We start from the raw sequence: 14,681 nt of genomic DNA, 5'->3' as shown, positions 1-14,681 counted from the left end.
AGTTGCCTTTCTATATTAATGCATTTTTCATCTCTTCGGTGCCCTTGGGCTTTCAGCACACAATTTATTTGTGGACAAAGCACTTGTATGGCCCTATATCATAAACCATTCAAAACACTGGCAGTGAAAAATGCAACACGAGAGAGCCCTAGAGGGCCTGCCCTCCACTGCATGGAAACTTTGAGATCACCCATGTATAAAATACGCTCTCTGTCTCTTGCGCTTCTGATTGCTTATTTAAAATGGCAATTGTCAGGGCACAGAGGCCGGAGAGGCATAAAATGGCCTCCAAAAGCAATTAAGTGCCACAGAGACATTCACATTTGATAACAGTAGAAGATTGTTTATTGCCCTGTTTACTCCTCCACCATGAATACTGTGCTCCACCGTACGACCACAGGAGGCCTGAGCAAACCCCAGCGCTCGGACACATTTGTTGCTCTGCTGAGGGTCTACAGTGCACGCACACTTCCCTCCAGCATCACCGTGCAGGTGGCTTTCCCAAGGCTTTTTGCTCCAAATTATAATCTCCAGCTGTCCGGGGAACACACTCATCAAACACATACAGCCTTCAGAGCCGCTTTCCTTTCCACGCCCGCTTGCTTTGTGTGCTCCCGTTCCTCCACATCCTCCCACACCATGTTTTTTCTCTCTGGTAAGATCACAGCCAGGCTTTACTGCTAGAAAACCCTCAGGAGGTTGGGATTCAGGCAGCATGGGGGACCGTGTTTACCACCACCCTGCAACCACTGCTCACCCCAGGCAGGCTGGCACAAGAGGTCTGTCGGTCACCGGGAGGGAACTGACTCCCCCATGGATTTGCTCAGCCCGGTCTGAGAGCTGAATTTTTCAGACACGGGAGAACAACTCTTCTCACCTTTAAAAGTAGCCCGTGTAGCGCTGGACAGCCCAAGAGAGAAAACTCCTGTGCCAGGAGAGCCCCAGGCCGGTGGGCTGTGGCGGTCACGGAAGATCCGGCTTTCTCCCTGCTCCTGAGGTGAGGCGAGAGGGGTTTGCCCTCTGCAACCTCCCCTCAGCGGGGCGAGGGCCCCGGGCTGACATCTGACATGACACCGCCAGGCGTCCCCACCTGATTTCGGGGGGACTGGGGTGCAGGGAAGCCCAGCCTCCACTTCTGCTCCTTGTCCTACTCCAGTTAACGTCCCGTGTTCTTGAGGCAGGGCTGCCCTGTTTAACTGGGAGACTACTTAATGGCACCTTGACAGAGGCATCCTGCAGCAGGCCATGCCCCAGCTCCCCCGGACAGGGGCAAAGAGGTCCCTCAGGGCCCCCCTCATCCGCTGTCATAAGGTCTCACCACCTTACAGCCTCGGTGCATAAAGCTTTTATTTATATTTTGTCAGCACAACAACATTAAGGTAACTTTTCTATGGTGATGCATAAATGGCTGACGGTGCCTCTGGTACCACGGCAGCAAGAAAGGCGGTGTCCAGAAGCTTACATCTTGCAAGGGAGGACAAACACAGTGGCTTGCCAGGGGAAAAAAAAAAAAGAAATAAATAAAAAGAAGAAAAATTAACAGTTTTCTAAATGAATAACAATCAGGGGAAAAAAAATTCTGTGCCATCAGGAAAAAACAGGGTGGATTGTGCTGGGAGACCACAAAAAAAAAAAGAAAATTGTAGACGGCGTAAATATTCGCCCACAGAATGAAAGAAGAGACCAGCCCGGTCACCTGCAGAAGTTATTCCGATCACTCTTGTGCCTGCAGAAAAGAAATTAAGAAGAGGGAAGAACATAAGCGCTCAATTTTCTTGGGGTTTTTTGTTGGGTTTTTCTTTACATTTTTGGGGGCATGGCTAATGCCTAAGATTATCTTGTATTTAATTTTTTCCTCTGAATATAAATACATTGCCTATGGATACATCAGAAATACACAATAACGAAACTATGAGTTATTTACCTGCTGCAGGAATGCTAATGTGTTAGAGTAATGAAAACAGCTTCACTGGCTTGTAAAATGCAAAACAGCAGGGAACTCACTGGAGACCGCACAAGCAATCGTCAATAAGCTTGTATTATTCACAAGTACACAAGCCTCCCAAGACACCAGTTTTCCAGCCTCCTTTCATTTCCTGACTGCTCCTGACTGCCTCGTGTTTTGAGCAAAGACTAATTTTCTCTGTTCCTCAAGGCTCTAAATTTTTTGCAGATCATACAACAACCTTCCCGTTCAGATGCAAACTGAATCGTTTATTGGCTAATACTTCATGTTATCCAGTCTACAAGTATTACAAAGTGCGATAGCAATACAGGACAATTGTATCCATGACCATAAACATCTGAACGTAAATCACATTTTAGCAGAGTGCTCTAGCAATGTACTCAGACACAGCACTGACACAGTATGCTCTCATTCATCATGTCGTCGTTCTCTATTTCTCTCCTTTGCATCAATCCCAACAATATTAACATCCATAACAATCACTGACCAGTCTCATTTCAACGCTTCCAGTGTACATTTCCAAGCCCTGCAGTGTAAAGTAAGAGTAAAACAGAAGGTGCTAATCCCCACCAAAGGTGATCGTTCAGCCATAATTCAGATCAAAGTGCTAGGACTTTAACAAAAAAAAAAAACATTAGCATACAACTCCAGGCATTTGCTGTCATAACAAGACTGCGATGACTGTATTTCATGTCTCCCTTCATTATAAATCCATTTGGCACCCTTTCTAATAGCCAGCCTACCCTCAGAAAAAAATTATTTTATGTTCCTGTGGATATGTGCCCTGTACTTTTACAGCATGTCTATTGTAATTCAACATTAATTGTCTTTCCAATTAATGTACTGCATAATGCTGCAATATGAAATGCTCACATTTTGTAAATGAGAAATTCAAGCTCAGTTCTGTCTGCTTTGATCCCATTTTACTTCTATTATAACTCAGTGCCAGAATTCTTTTCTTTTTGGGTTGGGTTACTGACACCCTGAACACACACAAAGGAGCCATCTCTCGCATACAGAAGATACATTTATGCTCCTCTTTGGAGAAGACCTCCAATTTCTCTTTTTCAATATCATTTTAATATACTTTCCTGCTTTATGATTGTTACCAAACAGCTCATAAGGGAAATGGAGGTGACGAAAGTACTAATAGAGCAGCATTTACCTGTTACCATAAATGTAGACATCATAAATACCTACAACTACTGGAAAATGGTAAGTGTGAAGCAGGTCACAAATACAGAAAAAATGAAATAAAAACTGTGGTCAGGGAGTGAAAAAACCTCTTCTTTAGAAGCTGAATGATCCAACACATTCCTTAAATGTTATGTCTCAAAAATACCATTTAAAGTTTTATTGCTGAGTACCGTAATAAAAAGAAAAGTATAAAAGGGAAAACATATATAAAGTATAAAATATAGAAATGGAAAATATATATCCAAAATTGCTCCCTATATGTATGGCTGAAAGAATATGTGACTGGTGATTTTCTACAATGAGGAGTTTAATTTTTCTGTTGGGTTTGAATCTTCTGTTTAGTTTGGCTGCTGTCGATAGCTACAATTATTGTGGGCTACTGGATTTGACCTTCAATGCCACCATCTCAAAGCACTTCACAGTGCTTTTTCATCCTGAATGTGCTTAAGTGCTTGAGGAAGCTACAAATTCTCCCTTTCTCCAGTGACATTATGTCTAGCTTTCTTCCCTGCTACCCCATCACATCATTTTTAACAGAACTGAACCTACAACACGCAGAAAGCTGCAAAAAAATCAGTCGCCCCTCACACTCATTAGTCTTACACTCGATGTTGTTTAATGCTCATCATTGGCTGGCAATTACTGAGTATGTAAATATGTGCTGAGAAGAATGTGCAGATCAGACTGAAGGCATTTAAGAATGTCACCTATAAAATATTCCCTCAGATAGCTAAACAACCTCAGCTTAAATAACCTTGATGGTCAAAAGGTGCAAAAATTTAAGAGTAGCCTATTTAGCATGTTGAGAGAGAATTTCCTCTTGAACTGCCCTGGAATACTTCCTTGTAATCTTAAACTGAGAAATACGGCTGGTTAAGTGGACAGGCTGGCTACTACTGATCTAACAGTAATTCAGGCAACCTACTTTAATAGGAAGTAGTGCTTCTGTTTCAACATTATCCTCCACCAAAGCCTTTTGAACTTCCTTTTATTAATTGCTTAGCAATGATCTTGACCTACTGCTGCAGCAGGTACAGCTGAGGCGAAAACCCAAGGAACGCTGCTGCTTTTTCCAGTGCTTATGTAAAGCTTATAGGGAACCCCAGATTTGTTTGAGATAGCTTTCGCGACCTGAAACTTTTATTTATTTGGTATTAACCAACTTCAGTCTGATACAGTTTGGTTTTGTGTATTCTATTTTGCTCTTCAATCCTCACTGGTACCTCACTTTAGGTTTACTTATTTTAAATAGCCATTATTACAGCTGTTAATTTTGAAAGCAAATTCACATCTGCATTGATCCTTTCTTCCCATCATGTGAATGCCAGTCTTTGGGACACTGGCATTTTAGCTAGTCAGCCTAACAGACCTAAGCTGGAGTTTTTTTGCGCCATCAGTGAGCTGTATGCGGTTTTCATTGCTACAGCAAACACGTCTAGAACAGGAGAAGAAAATTAAAGGGGGATATGCCAGGAAAGACAAACAAACAAGATTTTGTGGAGACCTGACTACAAAATGACAAGACGTTCCTAACTATGCACCGAAGTTAACCTGTCTTGATCATTCCCATCACTTTTAGAAAGGGATTCTCATTAGCACCGAATGACTGGCAGTTGGTTGCGTTTACCATCAGCTGACAAAGTGTGCAGCAGAAGGTCTCACAGAGTCCATCTGTGTCAACGCCTCAAGTACCCAATACTTGAGTTTTCAGCCTGGCTAAGGTACATTCTGTACCCAGCGTATCTGTAACAAGCACTCCTTCTGCCAAGTCATTTACACGCTTAAGCCAATTATTTCTCAGATAGATGCTGACAACTATGGGGAGGAAGACTTTAACCTCCCCTACCGGCTAAATTAGCAACTGTGTGCCCATTACCCACACATTCCTTCTCCGAGTACTTTTTCCTTTGTATTCTTTCTCTTCGGAGATAAAGAAATGCCTCTGGTGGGGAAAACAACCAGCTGTCAAAGACTGGTGTTTAATCAGCGTCCCAAGGGAAAACTGTAGCCTAAAAAGTCAGCCTTTTATGGGACCGTTCAATGTTCAACCCTCTTGTGCACACCGGTCTTCTGGCACCAACAAAGGAGAGCCATTCTATTCTAGACAGTGGCACTTCAAAGCTCCCAGACAGACGTCCAGAAAAAATCCACATCCTGACTCTGAAATCATATGTACTACTGTTAGGCATAAAGTAACCCAGGCCCACCCAGACAACCCAGGCAAAGGCTCCATTTCCAGAGTTATGCAAGTAGCACACTTCCTTCTCTCATGCCTAAAAAGTCAACCAGATGGTTACCAACCCCCCTGCCTTGCTACCACAAAGAAGTGACTTCCTCCCAGGCCTGCACCCAGCTAGGAGCTTCTTCATGTGCTTCCTCAACATCCAAAGCAGGGTGGGTGCTCAGGAGTCCTGACAATCATGTGGACAAAACCTGGTATTCTCAACATGTATTTCCAATTTCCCCCATGGGTAACCAATTTCCCCGATGGGCAACCCTGTGTTGAGATTAAGCAACAAAGCAAGCCACCACCAGGAGGGGGACTCCAACCTCCATGAGCAAGTTCTGTCCAAGGCAATTCCCCCAATTGCTCAGGATGAGATCTCACATTATCAAAGTGAAGAAAAATATTATCGCCGAAAGGGGAAGAAAATTTCCACTGAGTTCCTTTACTTTTTTCACACATTTATCAGCACACAGGAAGTGGCAAAAGACAACTACAACAAGACTTTTTGAAATTTCATTTTACACTATGAACTTAGAAATTAAAATTATATACGAATGCTATGAACTTAGAAATAAAGAATCAAAATGACACTTCATGATTGTTTTAAAAAATCTCTTGGAAAATCACTTCCAACATACTGAATACATTTCCAGTGATTTCAGCAGATTTAACTACTGCATATATATTCCACACAGGATTCTACCAGGTAACATGAAATCACAGCTAAAAATCAATGTTAAAAACCAAGTGAGGCCAAAGAACTACAGGTCATTTAAGAGGATCCAGTGAAGTCAATGATACTAACTGCATGAGCAAGGATTGCTTTTGTAAGACAGCTGTTAAGACAGCAGAAACAGGTTTGCAAATTGCATGGATTTTCAAAATTTTTAAAACAGATATTGTCCTGGTTTCTGTTTTATTTCATAAAAGTGAATAAAAAGCAGCCTGGACATGAGTTTTTCCCTAAAGGAGGTTCAGGCCTTGCAGTACACATCATATTTTAATTTTGCTCCCAGCTTAGTTCCTTCTAAGCACACTTTGAACTTGGCATCCATCTCCTGGTTCTGAGCTTCAGTGAAAAGATTCTTCCAGTCTCCAACAACACCTGGAATATAAGGAAAAGTAAAATATTACCCTTGACTGTAAGGACCAAGGAGTACGATTTAAAACAAAAAACTACCTTGTCTCTCTTATTATCATATTTCAGGATAATCCATTTTTTCTTTTTTTTTTCCCTGCAAGAAAAGAATCTCTGACCCAAGAATACACTCTCATGTTTGCCTTATATTTGGTGTCCTCAACAGAATGTAAGCATAAAGCGAACATAGGAAGCTACTGGTCTACCTTCATAGCTTTGGCATGTGTCTTGTACAGCTGCAGAAGACGACTATAAAGGATGACCAGCAGTTCTGAAAGCAACCCAGAAAGTTCAAAGATGTGGCTTTTAACTGCAAGAGCTTTGTGCACTGCAACCAGACACTGCCCTAAGCTGTAGTCTACCTTTAATCTAGATTTTGGAAAGCCCACAGGCTGAGGTTGTCCAAGTCTACTGCTCTAGCTTGATCCATGGCTAAAAGACACAGCTCAATCTGTGGAGTGTCTGGATTCCACCTGTTGACTGAGATTCTTAGGCAATCACAAGGGTTATTTAGAAAACCCAAGAAGAAAAATCTGTGGAGGCACTCTGTAGACCGAGTGCCAGGCTATCCCCTGTACTCGCAGAAGCCAAAATAAAACTCTTTGTTTTAACTGGCGCTTACTGCACACCACGACTGAAGGGTGTGCTACTTGTAGGGTACTTCTGTTAATCACATTACACAGGGCTTTACCGAATGGTACTGGCCCTTGTGGTAAAATCAAGTGACAGCATCCTGAATCACAATCAGTGTTTCTTAAACAACTCCCAACCTTGAATATTATACAGAAAGATTAACCATCTACTAACCCAAATTCCTGTCTCCCCAAGATGCAGTGCTACCATTCACCACCCTGACAAAATACAAACAAATTTACCTTTGCGGAAAAGAATTGAGCCAACAGGACCATGAGTCTCCTGCGCCTTATCCTTCACTGCTTGGAAAGTCGCCCTGTCTGCAATGGACTGGATCTGCTCTGCCGTTGGGGAGAATCCAAAGAATTCGGCTATCTGCTTTATGCTGGCAGTCAGGTTCTGAAAGCAATACAGTGAAAGGGAGACATGCAATATGCTTCCTCTGAAAAAGGAGTTACCTACTTGGGATGTGCATTGCCATCATCTATTAACAATATATATTTTCCTTCAAAGGATGTTTTCTGCATTGCACTGGAGATCAGCTTTTGTATAGCCAGACTCAACTTGTCGCTAAAACGAACTTGATTTTGCTCTTTCAGAAACCTGTGCCTTTTGCTATTAATTTCAGCAGATTTCAAGGAATGGGCTCAGACGTGTTTTGCCTGACAGTACACAGCATCTGCTTTACCTCTTTCAGGTCTTCATATATTATGATCATAGTATTCTCATCCTCAATGTGTTTGTTCCAGGTGACTGCATGATCAAAATAGGATCCCCAGCCGACTGTAAAGAAGAGAAAAAAGCATCAGTGTGACCTTCTTTTCTTACTGGGTACTTATTTCTCTCCGACGGAAGAATTGCCTCCTGTTGCCTATCATTGGTTACATCAATGCAAACAAACAGAACTGCCTGTCCTTTCCATGGTACCGTACTGTACAACAGAATGACAGAGGCTTCCTCTGAACTTTTGCAGGTAAATGGTTTCCACATAGAAATATGAATTTCACTGTGTGCTTCCCCTCTATTACTATATTGTCATTTAAACATCTCTTGAAAGCCAAAGCCAGACATCAGTCTAAATCTAAAATTTGGGTTGCTAATGAGGTGTTTGGCCTCATGCACAGAAACAGCAAAGACTGTTTCAGATCTGTAGCATTTCCTCCATCACTAAGTGGCAGAATTTTGACCCAATGCCATTGTAAAACTGCCATGCAACTCCTTCACCCTTGCCTGGAAGAGCAAAATACCCAGAAGCAAAGCATCTTTTGGACATTCTCTCCATTCTGGCATTCAGCTGCCTCCTTTATCATGACGTATGGCCATCGGTAAACTAATTATCACACAGCTGTTTTCCCACTGGCCCCATTTAGTTGTTTTTAAATATTTTTTTTTCTGTTGCTCCTTCAGCTACATTCAGTAACTATTACAATACCTTTCCCATTCATGAACTCTGAGAAGAACTCATCCCAGGAGCTGTAACTGGGGATGCTTGGCACATCCTTGTGGAAATGGAAAAACGAAACAGCTGTATCTTTAGGGTTTCGAAACAGCACTAGTATCTGGAGTGGGAGAAAGAGGTCAACAATTTTAGATCACTTATTTCCCCTGGCAACCAAAATGAGAGTATAACCAAACATTCTGCAGCCAGTAACATAGTGGGGGCTATAAAATATTTTATTAGTTAAGGCATGGAGAACAAATTTATATTGTGATCATAATAAAGACCTTGTTACCACTTCTAAGATTTGCTTATGGCACGAAGCAATTGTAGAAAGAAGCAACTGAAAAAACTGTAATATTGTCATTGAATACTATCCCATAACTACCTAAGACCTGGGAAATTGTAAGGAACCATTTGCCAACCCCCTGCTAGGAAAAGCTCTGCTCGATTCTCCTTCAGGAAACTGCAGCTGTTACAATCATCTCCCATTTTTCAAAGCATGGCAATAATGTTCTTGAAATCCTAAGAGATTGTAACCCTCAGAGAAGCATGAACACTTCCGAAAACACGTTATACACATTAAATTTTTTTGTTATACATGTTATATTTTTTCCTGTCTCATACAGGAAAAAATACCAATGGAACATGGAAAAAATCCCCATCCCTTAACCAATTATTTCCTTCACCTGTGGCACATCTCCTAAGTGCTATGTATCCACCATTGTTCAGTGACCAAGTACCAGAAATATTAAAGTTTTAAGAACATGACTCTTTGCAAGGAGACAGCCAATGTCCCAGAGATACTGCTGCCACAATCATTCCCGCCACGGTCGTGCACAGAAAAGAGCAGCGTAAAAAATGAAAGCGTGACATTCCAGCCATTTCTGAGCACTGCAACAGCCTCCAGATCTGTTCTTGTTTATGTCAACTACAGCACCCCTAAGGCTACTGTAAATTGTAAGGGGGTGCTAAGCCAGCCCAGGGATCATAAGACCCCCACTGTCTCCAAGTTGCTTTCCCCCAGTGCCACCTGCTTGGGTGCAAGAAAAGGATGTGGCCCCAAAATTACTCTTGCATGCTGGTACTGTCAAAGAGATGAGGCTTGTTCTTGGAAAAAGAAAAAAGCCCACCTTGGCTTTGTTCTTGAAAATAGACTTGGGGAGGCAATCATAATTCAGATGCGTTGCCAAAATCCTTGGAGATGGAATCTGCTTCATCCTCTTTAGAAATAAACAGAACCATAAGTGAGAACAGGTTTATTACATGGGTGCAGCAATGATCTGTGAGAGTCGTCTGTGTGAAACAGCCCCTAATCAAAAGGCATTAGTCATCCAACATTATCTTTTTTCCCCTCTCAGGAGAAATATCTTTACTTGCTGCATGACTTCATTTTAATAACTTGTGTGCGGGGGTGCAGGAGAGAGGAAACAGCAGACTTTAAGTGGTTCAATAGTTTCTTTTCACTAACCTGATATTTATCTGGATCTCCACATTCAATAAATGGTAGTTCCGCGCTTACAGGTTTACTCTGGATAGTTGTAAATATCAAATCACTTAAAATCTGGATAAGCCAGTTCACACCTGCACCAAGAAACTCAGAGAACAAAATAAAACATATCAGAGGTTTATGTAAGATCTCAGAGCCTTCTCATTACATGCTTAATTCAGCATAATAGACAGTCATCAAATGACAAATAACACTAAAGCTCTCAAATTATTATAAACAAAATAATGTTTTCCGTTAATGAGATCCTCAACAGCTTCTTAACTGTGACCTTCCTCGCTCACTTATAACTGGTATGTGGAAAGCACTGGGGGCAGAACTGACTCAACGATGTACTTACAATCTTTTTAATATATTCATAAAACAGTCAGTGACAGACAGTAACACCTGGGAAGGGTCTGGATACAAGAAAGAAGGAATGAGCACGGAGCTTCGCTCATTCTGCTGAGGAAAGCGTCTGCTTCTCTCTACTGCCCTGGGTCAAGGATGAAATGGAGTCATCTATTCAATGTCACTGCCAGTGCTTGTCCTCAGTTGTGCCTGTTGCTGTCTCCATAAAGCGCGTGCCAGAACAAGTGCTAGAAGAGCTGTTACCCACTGGACACCTGCATCCCTCCCTACCCCTCACCCTTTGGAAGGGATCTTGCAGCAAAGCCTCCCCCATACCACATCCCGTTCCAGCGTGAGCCTGTGGCCAGCGCCTGGAGCTGCGCCGTGGTGCCTGCTTCCTCAAGGTTTCCAGGAATCACATTTGCTCCACTGATGCTCTGCCGATTGCTGGCAGGACAGAGCAAGGGAACAGCGTGTTCACCTTGGCCCGCAGCACCCTCCCCGTGTCCTAGTGGGGAGGTGCTTGGAAGGCTTCCCACCGGGCCCACGGAGATGGAGCTGCGGAGCTGCCGCCACCTCTTGCGTGCTGCGAGTCCCCTGTGAACGCAGCTGCCAGAGGCACTAACAGGGAACACACAATGCAAACCTTATGCTTTAACCTTATGCTTTCAGTGGAAAGTTATTCCCAGAAAGGAATAACTTCCACTCTGTGTTATATAAAGTGAATGGAAGCAGCTGATACATGTCATTTATACAGTAATGTGTATACAATGTGTGCACATCATACAACATCTTATGATACATATATTATATTTATATACCACCCAATATCACATTTATATATAAGACGTCGTATGATGTATATCATTTATATCACTCTCCCATTTACGTACAGACCAGAGCCAAAAGCATTAAGAGTCTCCAGATCCATGTCCTCACCTGCCCAGCATTAACTGCATGGGCACAAATACAAATTTTAATGAAAAACTACAACTGATAAACCTAAAATTCCTAGTCTCTAAATCCCTTACTGGCTTCTCAACCATGTAACCCGTCCCTGGGAAATACTGCATTCTGGAGCTCCATCATGCTTTACCCCCATCTCATCAATAGTTCTCTGCATCAGAGTTTTCCTCTCCACTGCACACACCTCAGTTGGGGAAAACCTTTTATACAGTGAGACTTTACTGTAACTTAACCTTCATAATACTTAATACGTAAAAGGAATGAGGACAATATTAAAGCTTTGAGAGACAAAGCTTTTGAAGGGCCTCAACGTGAGTCTTTTGAAGGGCCTCAATGCAAGGCATGTTCATGACCACTTAAACCCAGCAAATGCCAAAGTGTTTGAGCCCTGCATGGAAAACACCTGAGAAGCTGGCAGAGGAAGCCAGACACCAGGCTCCCCTGGTTCAAGAGGGAAAGAGGCCTGCACAGAGATTTTTATTACTAACTGGTGACATTATGGCTTGGTGGGTCTATATGTGGCATCAAGGGGCAAGAGGGAGCCCAGCGATTTCTGGTTCTAAACTGGGGGAGGTAATCTTTCCTTTTCATTCTTTATCCTCCTCTCTTGCCTTTTTTCCCCCCACTTATCAAGCTACAGGAAATTAGGACAAGAAATCTATTAAGCACTGTCTAAGAATATAAGAGCAAACATCCAGATGGGAGAAAATTCCAAAAGATTTATCTGCAGATTGTAACTAGACTGCACTGCACAAACAGCATTTTCTCTTCCTCCTGCTTTCCCATTTCTTCCGTGCAACCTCCCATACATGCCTTTCCAGCAGTGCCTGCCAGGTAACAGGGTGCTGCATTCCCCGGCAAACCACAGGGAGCTGCTTACTCCCTCTCCTACTGAACAACTGGCAGTGGTCTTTGGCAAAATTTCCCCCTGCTGACCTACCACAAACTGCTTAAGAGTGTGAGATCTCTTTCTTTATCTACTGATCCCTCTCCCTGAGCAGGAGAGGTTTACTGAGTTACTAAACCTTAAAGGCTATCCGCATCACGACTCCATGGATGAACTCTTCCAAACTCTGTAAGAAATCAAAGCCAGTGCCACATTATGACAACGACCTTTTAGGTCTTTATAGCATCCAGCAGAACTCTGGACCCAAACCCAATGGAATTACAGGCTCCTTAAAATAAAGATGCACATTTCACATTTTGTGCCAGCTCCCTCCTTTCATATTTGCCCTCTCTTTCTCTTGGTTCAGTGTCCTGTCTCACAGCTGCTATAAATTCACCCTGAACACTACAGGCATACTTCTTAAGCCCCTAAATACACAACAGTTTCTTTCCAGATCAGAACTTGCCAACCAATGGGAATTCTATGTGCTGAATGAGACCTCGACCTAGGACTCTCTGGTTAGAGCCCAACTTGACCACATCCACTATCATGCTAGTGCAATGAAAACCTTCCCTGGATCCACATTTTCTCCGACAAGCCTAAGCTTCTGCTGCTTGGGTCTCAAAGAAGAAACATATGCTTGGATAGGACTTCCTAGATTAGCAAAACCCATCCCTTCCTTGTAAGCAACCACGTCACTATTGACATTTAATAAAATTGATCAAAATCAACTAGTGGTCATTTGGGTTTTTTTCACTGCTTCTCCTGCACCTTTACTCCTTTCTGCAAACCTCTGACTAAAAGAGTTAGACTTCCAGTATGTCTTAGTCAATACCATTTTGAATGCTGATACTGAATAATGTCAAGAAACAGCTTGTAATTTTGCAACTAAAGATGCTGTGCCATGTCACTTTCTACACCTTAAAGAGTCTAATGCATAACTTTATTGCTTTTGTACACTACACTACATTACATTACTAACATGCTTTTCAGAATACAGTTTATCATACTGGCAGAGTTGTCTTGTCCCACTGATACATAAAAAACTACGTACTTTATTCTCACTGCTTCAGCCAAAAATATCTCTGAACACTAAAACTTCTTTTCCTTTCAGAAACATAAACCATATTAGAAAGCAGTGCAACAGACTGCTTAATTACGATAAAGCAGGACAAAAACCAGCTGCCTCTGGTTGTAGTAGAAATGCCCAATATCCTCACACAACGTACAAGCACAATCAGTTGGTTTTCCTTCTTACTATGTCAGGTAATTAGCTACAGTATTGTAGACTACAGCAAGCAATTTATAATGTATTCACCGCATTTGGGGTAAGACACCAGCACCATATCATCTCTTCTCGCTTCCAGGTTCTCCAGGGCTTGGAACGTTTCCGCACTGCACATTGTGACAGGATACGGGGTTCCCCGGTAGGAGAACAGCAGATCCTTCAAGGTAAGGCCTTCAGACTTTGCCAACGTTTTATTTATCTCATCAACAAAGTTTTTTTTATCCTCAGCCATGTTTACCACCTCTGGGGTGTGAAACTGTTAGTCTAATGCAGTAAGTGCCTTTAAATACACATTTTTAAGTGGTGAGGTAGAAATCCTTGGCACTACTTCTGCCCTCCCCCGAATTTGATACGTTTCTTTTTCTCCTCCCTTCCCACCTTTCTGGAAATGGAAGCTGGACAGGGTTGATCCTATCCACTTACAATCTACAGAGCAGGAATTACTTTAGTAAGAAATCCCACTGAGAGCAAGTAATACTTCCAAGCTCAGCCACCAGGGAAAACACAATCGGAAAACAATAACCCTGTAAAAATGAGCAGCAAAATATTATATCTAATATTACATAACATTAATAGGAAAAAAAGCATCTCACAAAGAAAAGAAAGTCCCTAATAAGAAAAATCACCAGAGGTTTTATTTTGGCAAGAAAGTCAGCCCCATATTGTGACTTAAGAGACACAGATAGTGAATAATAGAAAACAATGAAATCAAAACCATGAAAGAGAAAGAACACCACTGAGCGGGAAAGAATGCTGCCATTTTAGTTTCTAAATACCCCGTGGGACCTAGTCTGCACTAATGCCCTTTTTCATGTTAAAAAAGCAATTAAATACTGAGATTTTGCATGGCACAGCTTTTTTCAACATCCTCATGATCAAACTAGGATCCCTTTTTAACAGCCATACACATTACGTATCTAGCCGTCTTCCCCTAGCAGGAAACACAGACAGACCAGTGCTGGCTCCCAGGCGGAGCAGAGGAGCTATTCCACCAGTTGAAGCAGCAGGAACATACCAAAGGGCAGGCCCGCTCCCTCGCCTAACAGGGGCCACCTGCTCAAGAGCCTCAACATGGGGCAGCAAGGCCTGGCCTGGCCTCTTAGCT

The 14,681-nt window shown here is 42.4% G+C and overlaps 1 protein-coding gene across 1 annotated transcript; it reads right to left on the bottom strand.

The window, feature by feature from the left end:
• Window positions 1-5,831: 5,831 nt before the first annotated feature.
• Window positions 5,832-13,945, bottom strand: SULT6B1 (sulfotransferase family 6B member 1). The gene is made up of 7 exons (XM_075146633.1): window positions 13,607-13,945; window positions 10,071-10,183; window positions 9,733-9,822; window positions 8,594-8,720; window positions 7,850-7,944; window positions 7,404-7,560; window positions 5,832-6,495 (listed from the first exon to the last, which is right to left on the bottom strand). Exons 1-7 carry the CDS (start codon window positions 13,806-13,808, stop codon window positions 6,365-6,367), a joined length of 915 nt encoding a protein of 304 aa, XP_075002734.1. The 5' UTR covers window positions 13,809-13,945; the 3' UTR covers window positions 5,832-6,364.
• Window positions 13,946-14,681: the final 736 nt, after the last annotated feature.

Source organism: Calonectris borealis, chromosome 3 (genome assembly GCF_964195595.1).
Source record: "Calonectris borealis chromosome 3, bCalBor7.hap1.2, whole genome shotgun sequence".
Classification (NCBI taxonomy): Eukaryota; Metazoa; Chordata; class Aves; order Procellariiformes; family Procellariidae; genus Calonectris; species Calonectris borealis.
This window is presented reverse-complemented; position numbering and strand designations above follow the sequence as displayed.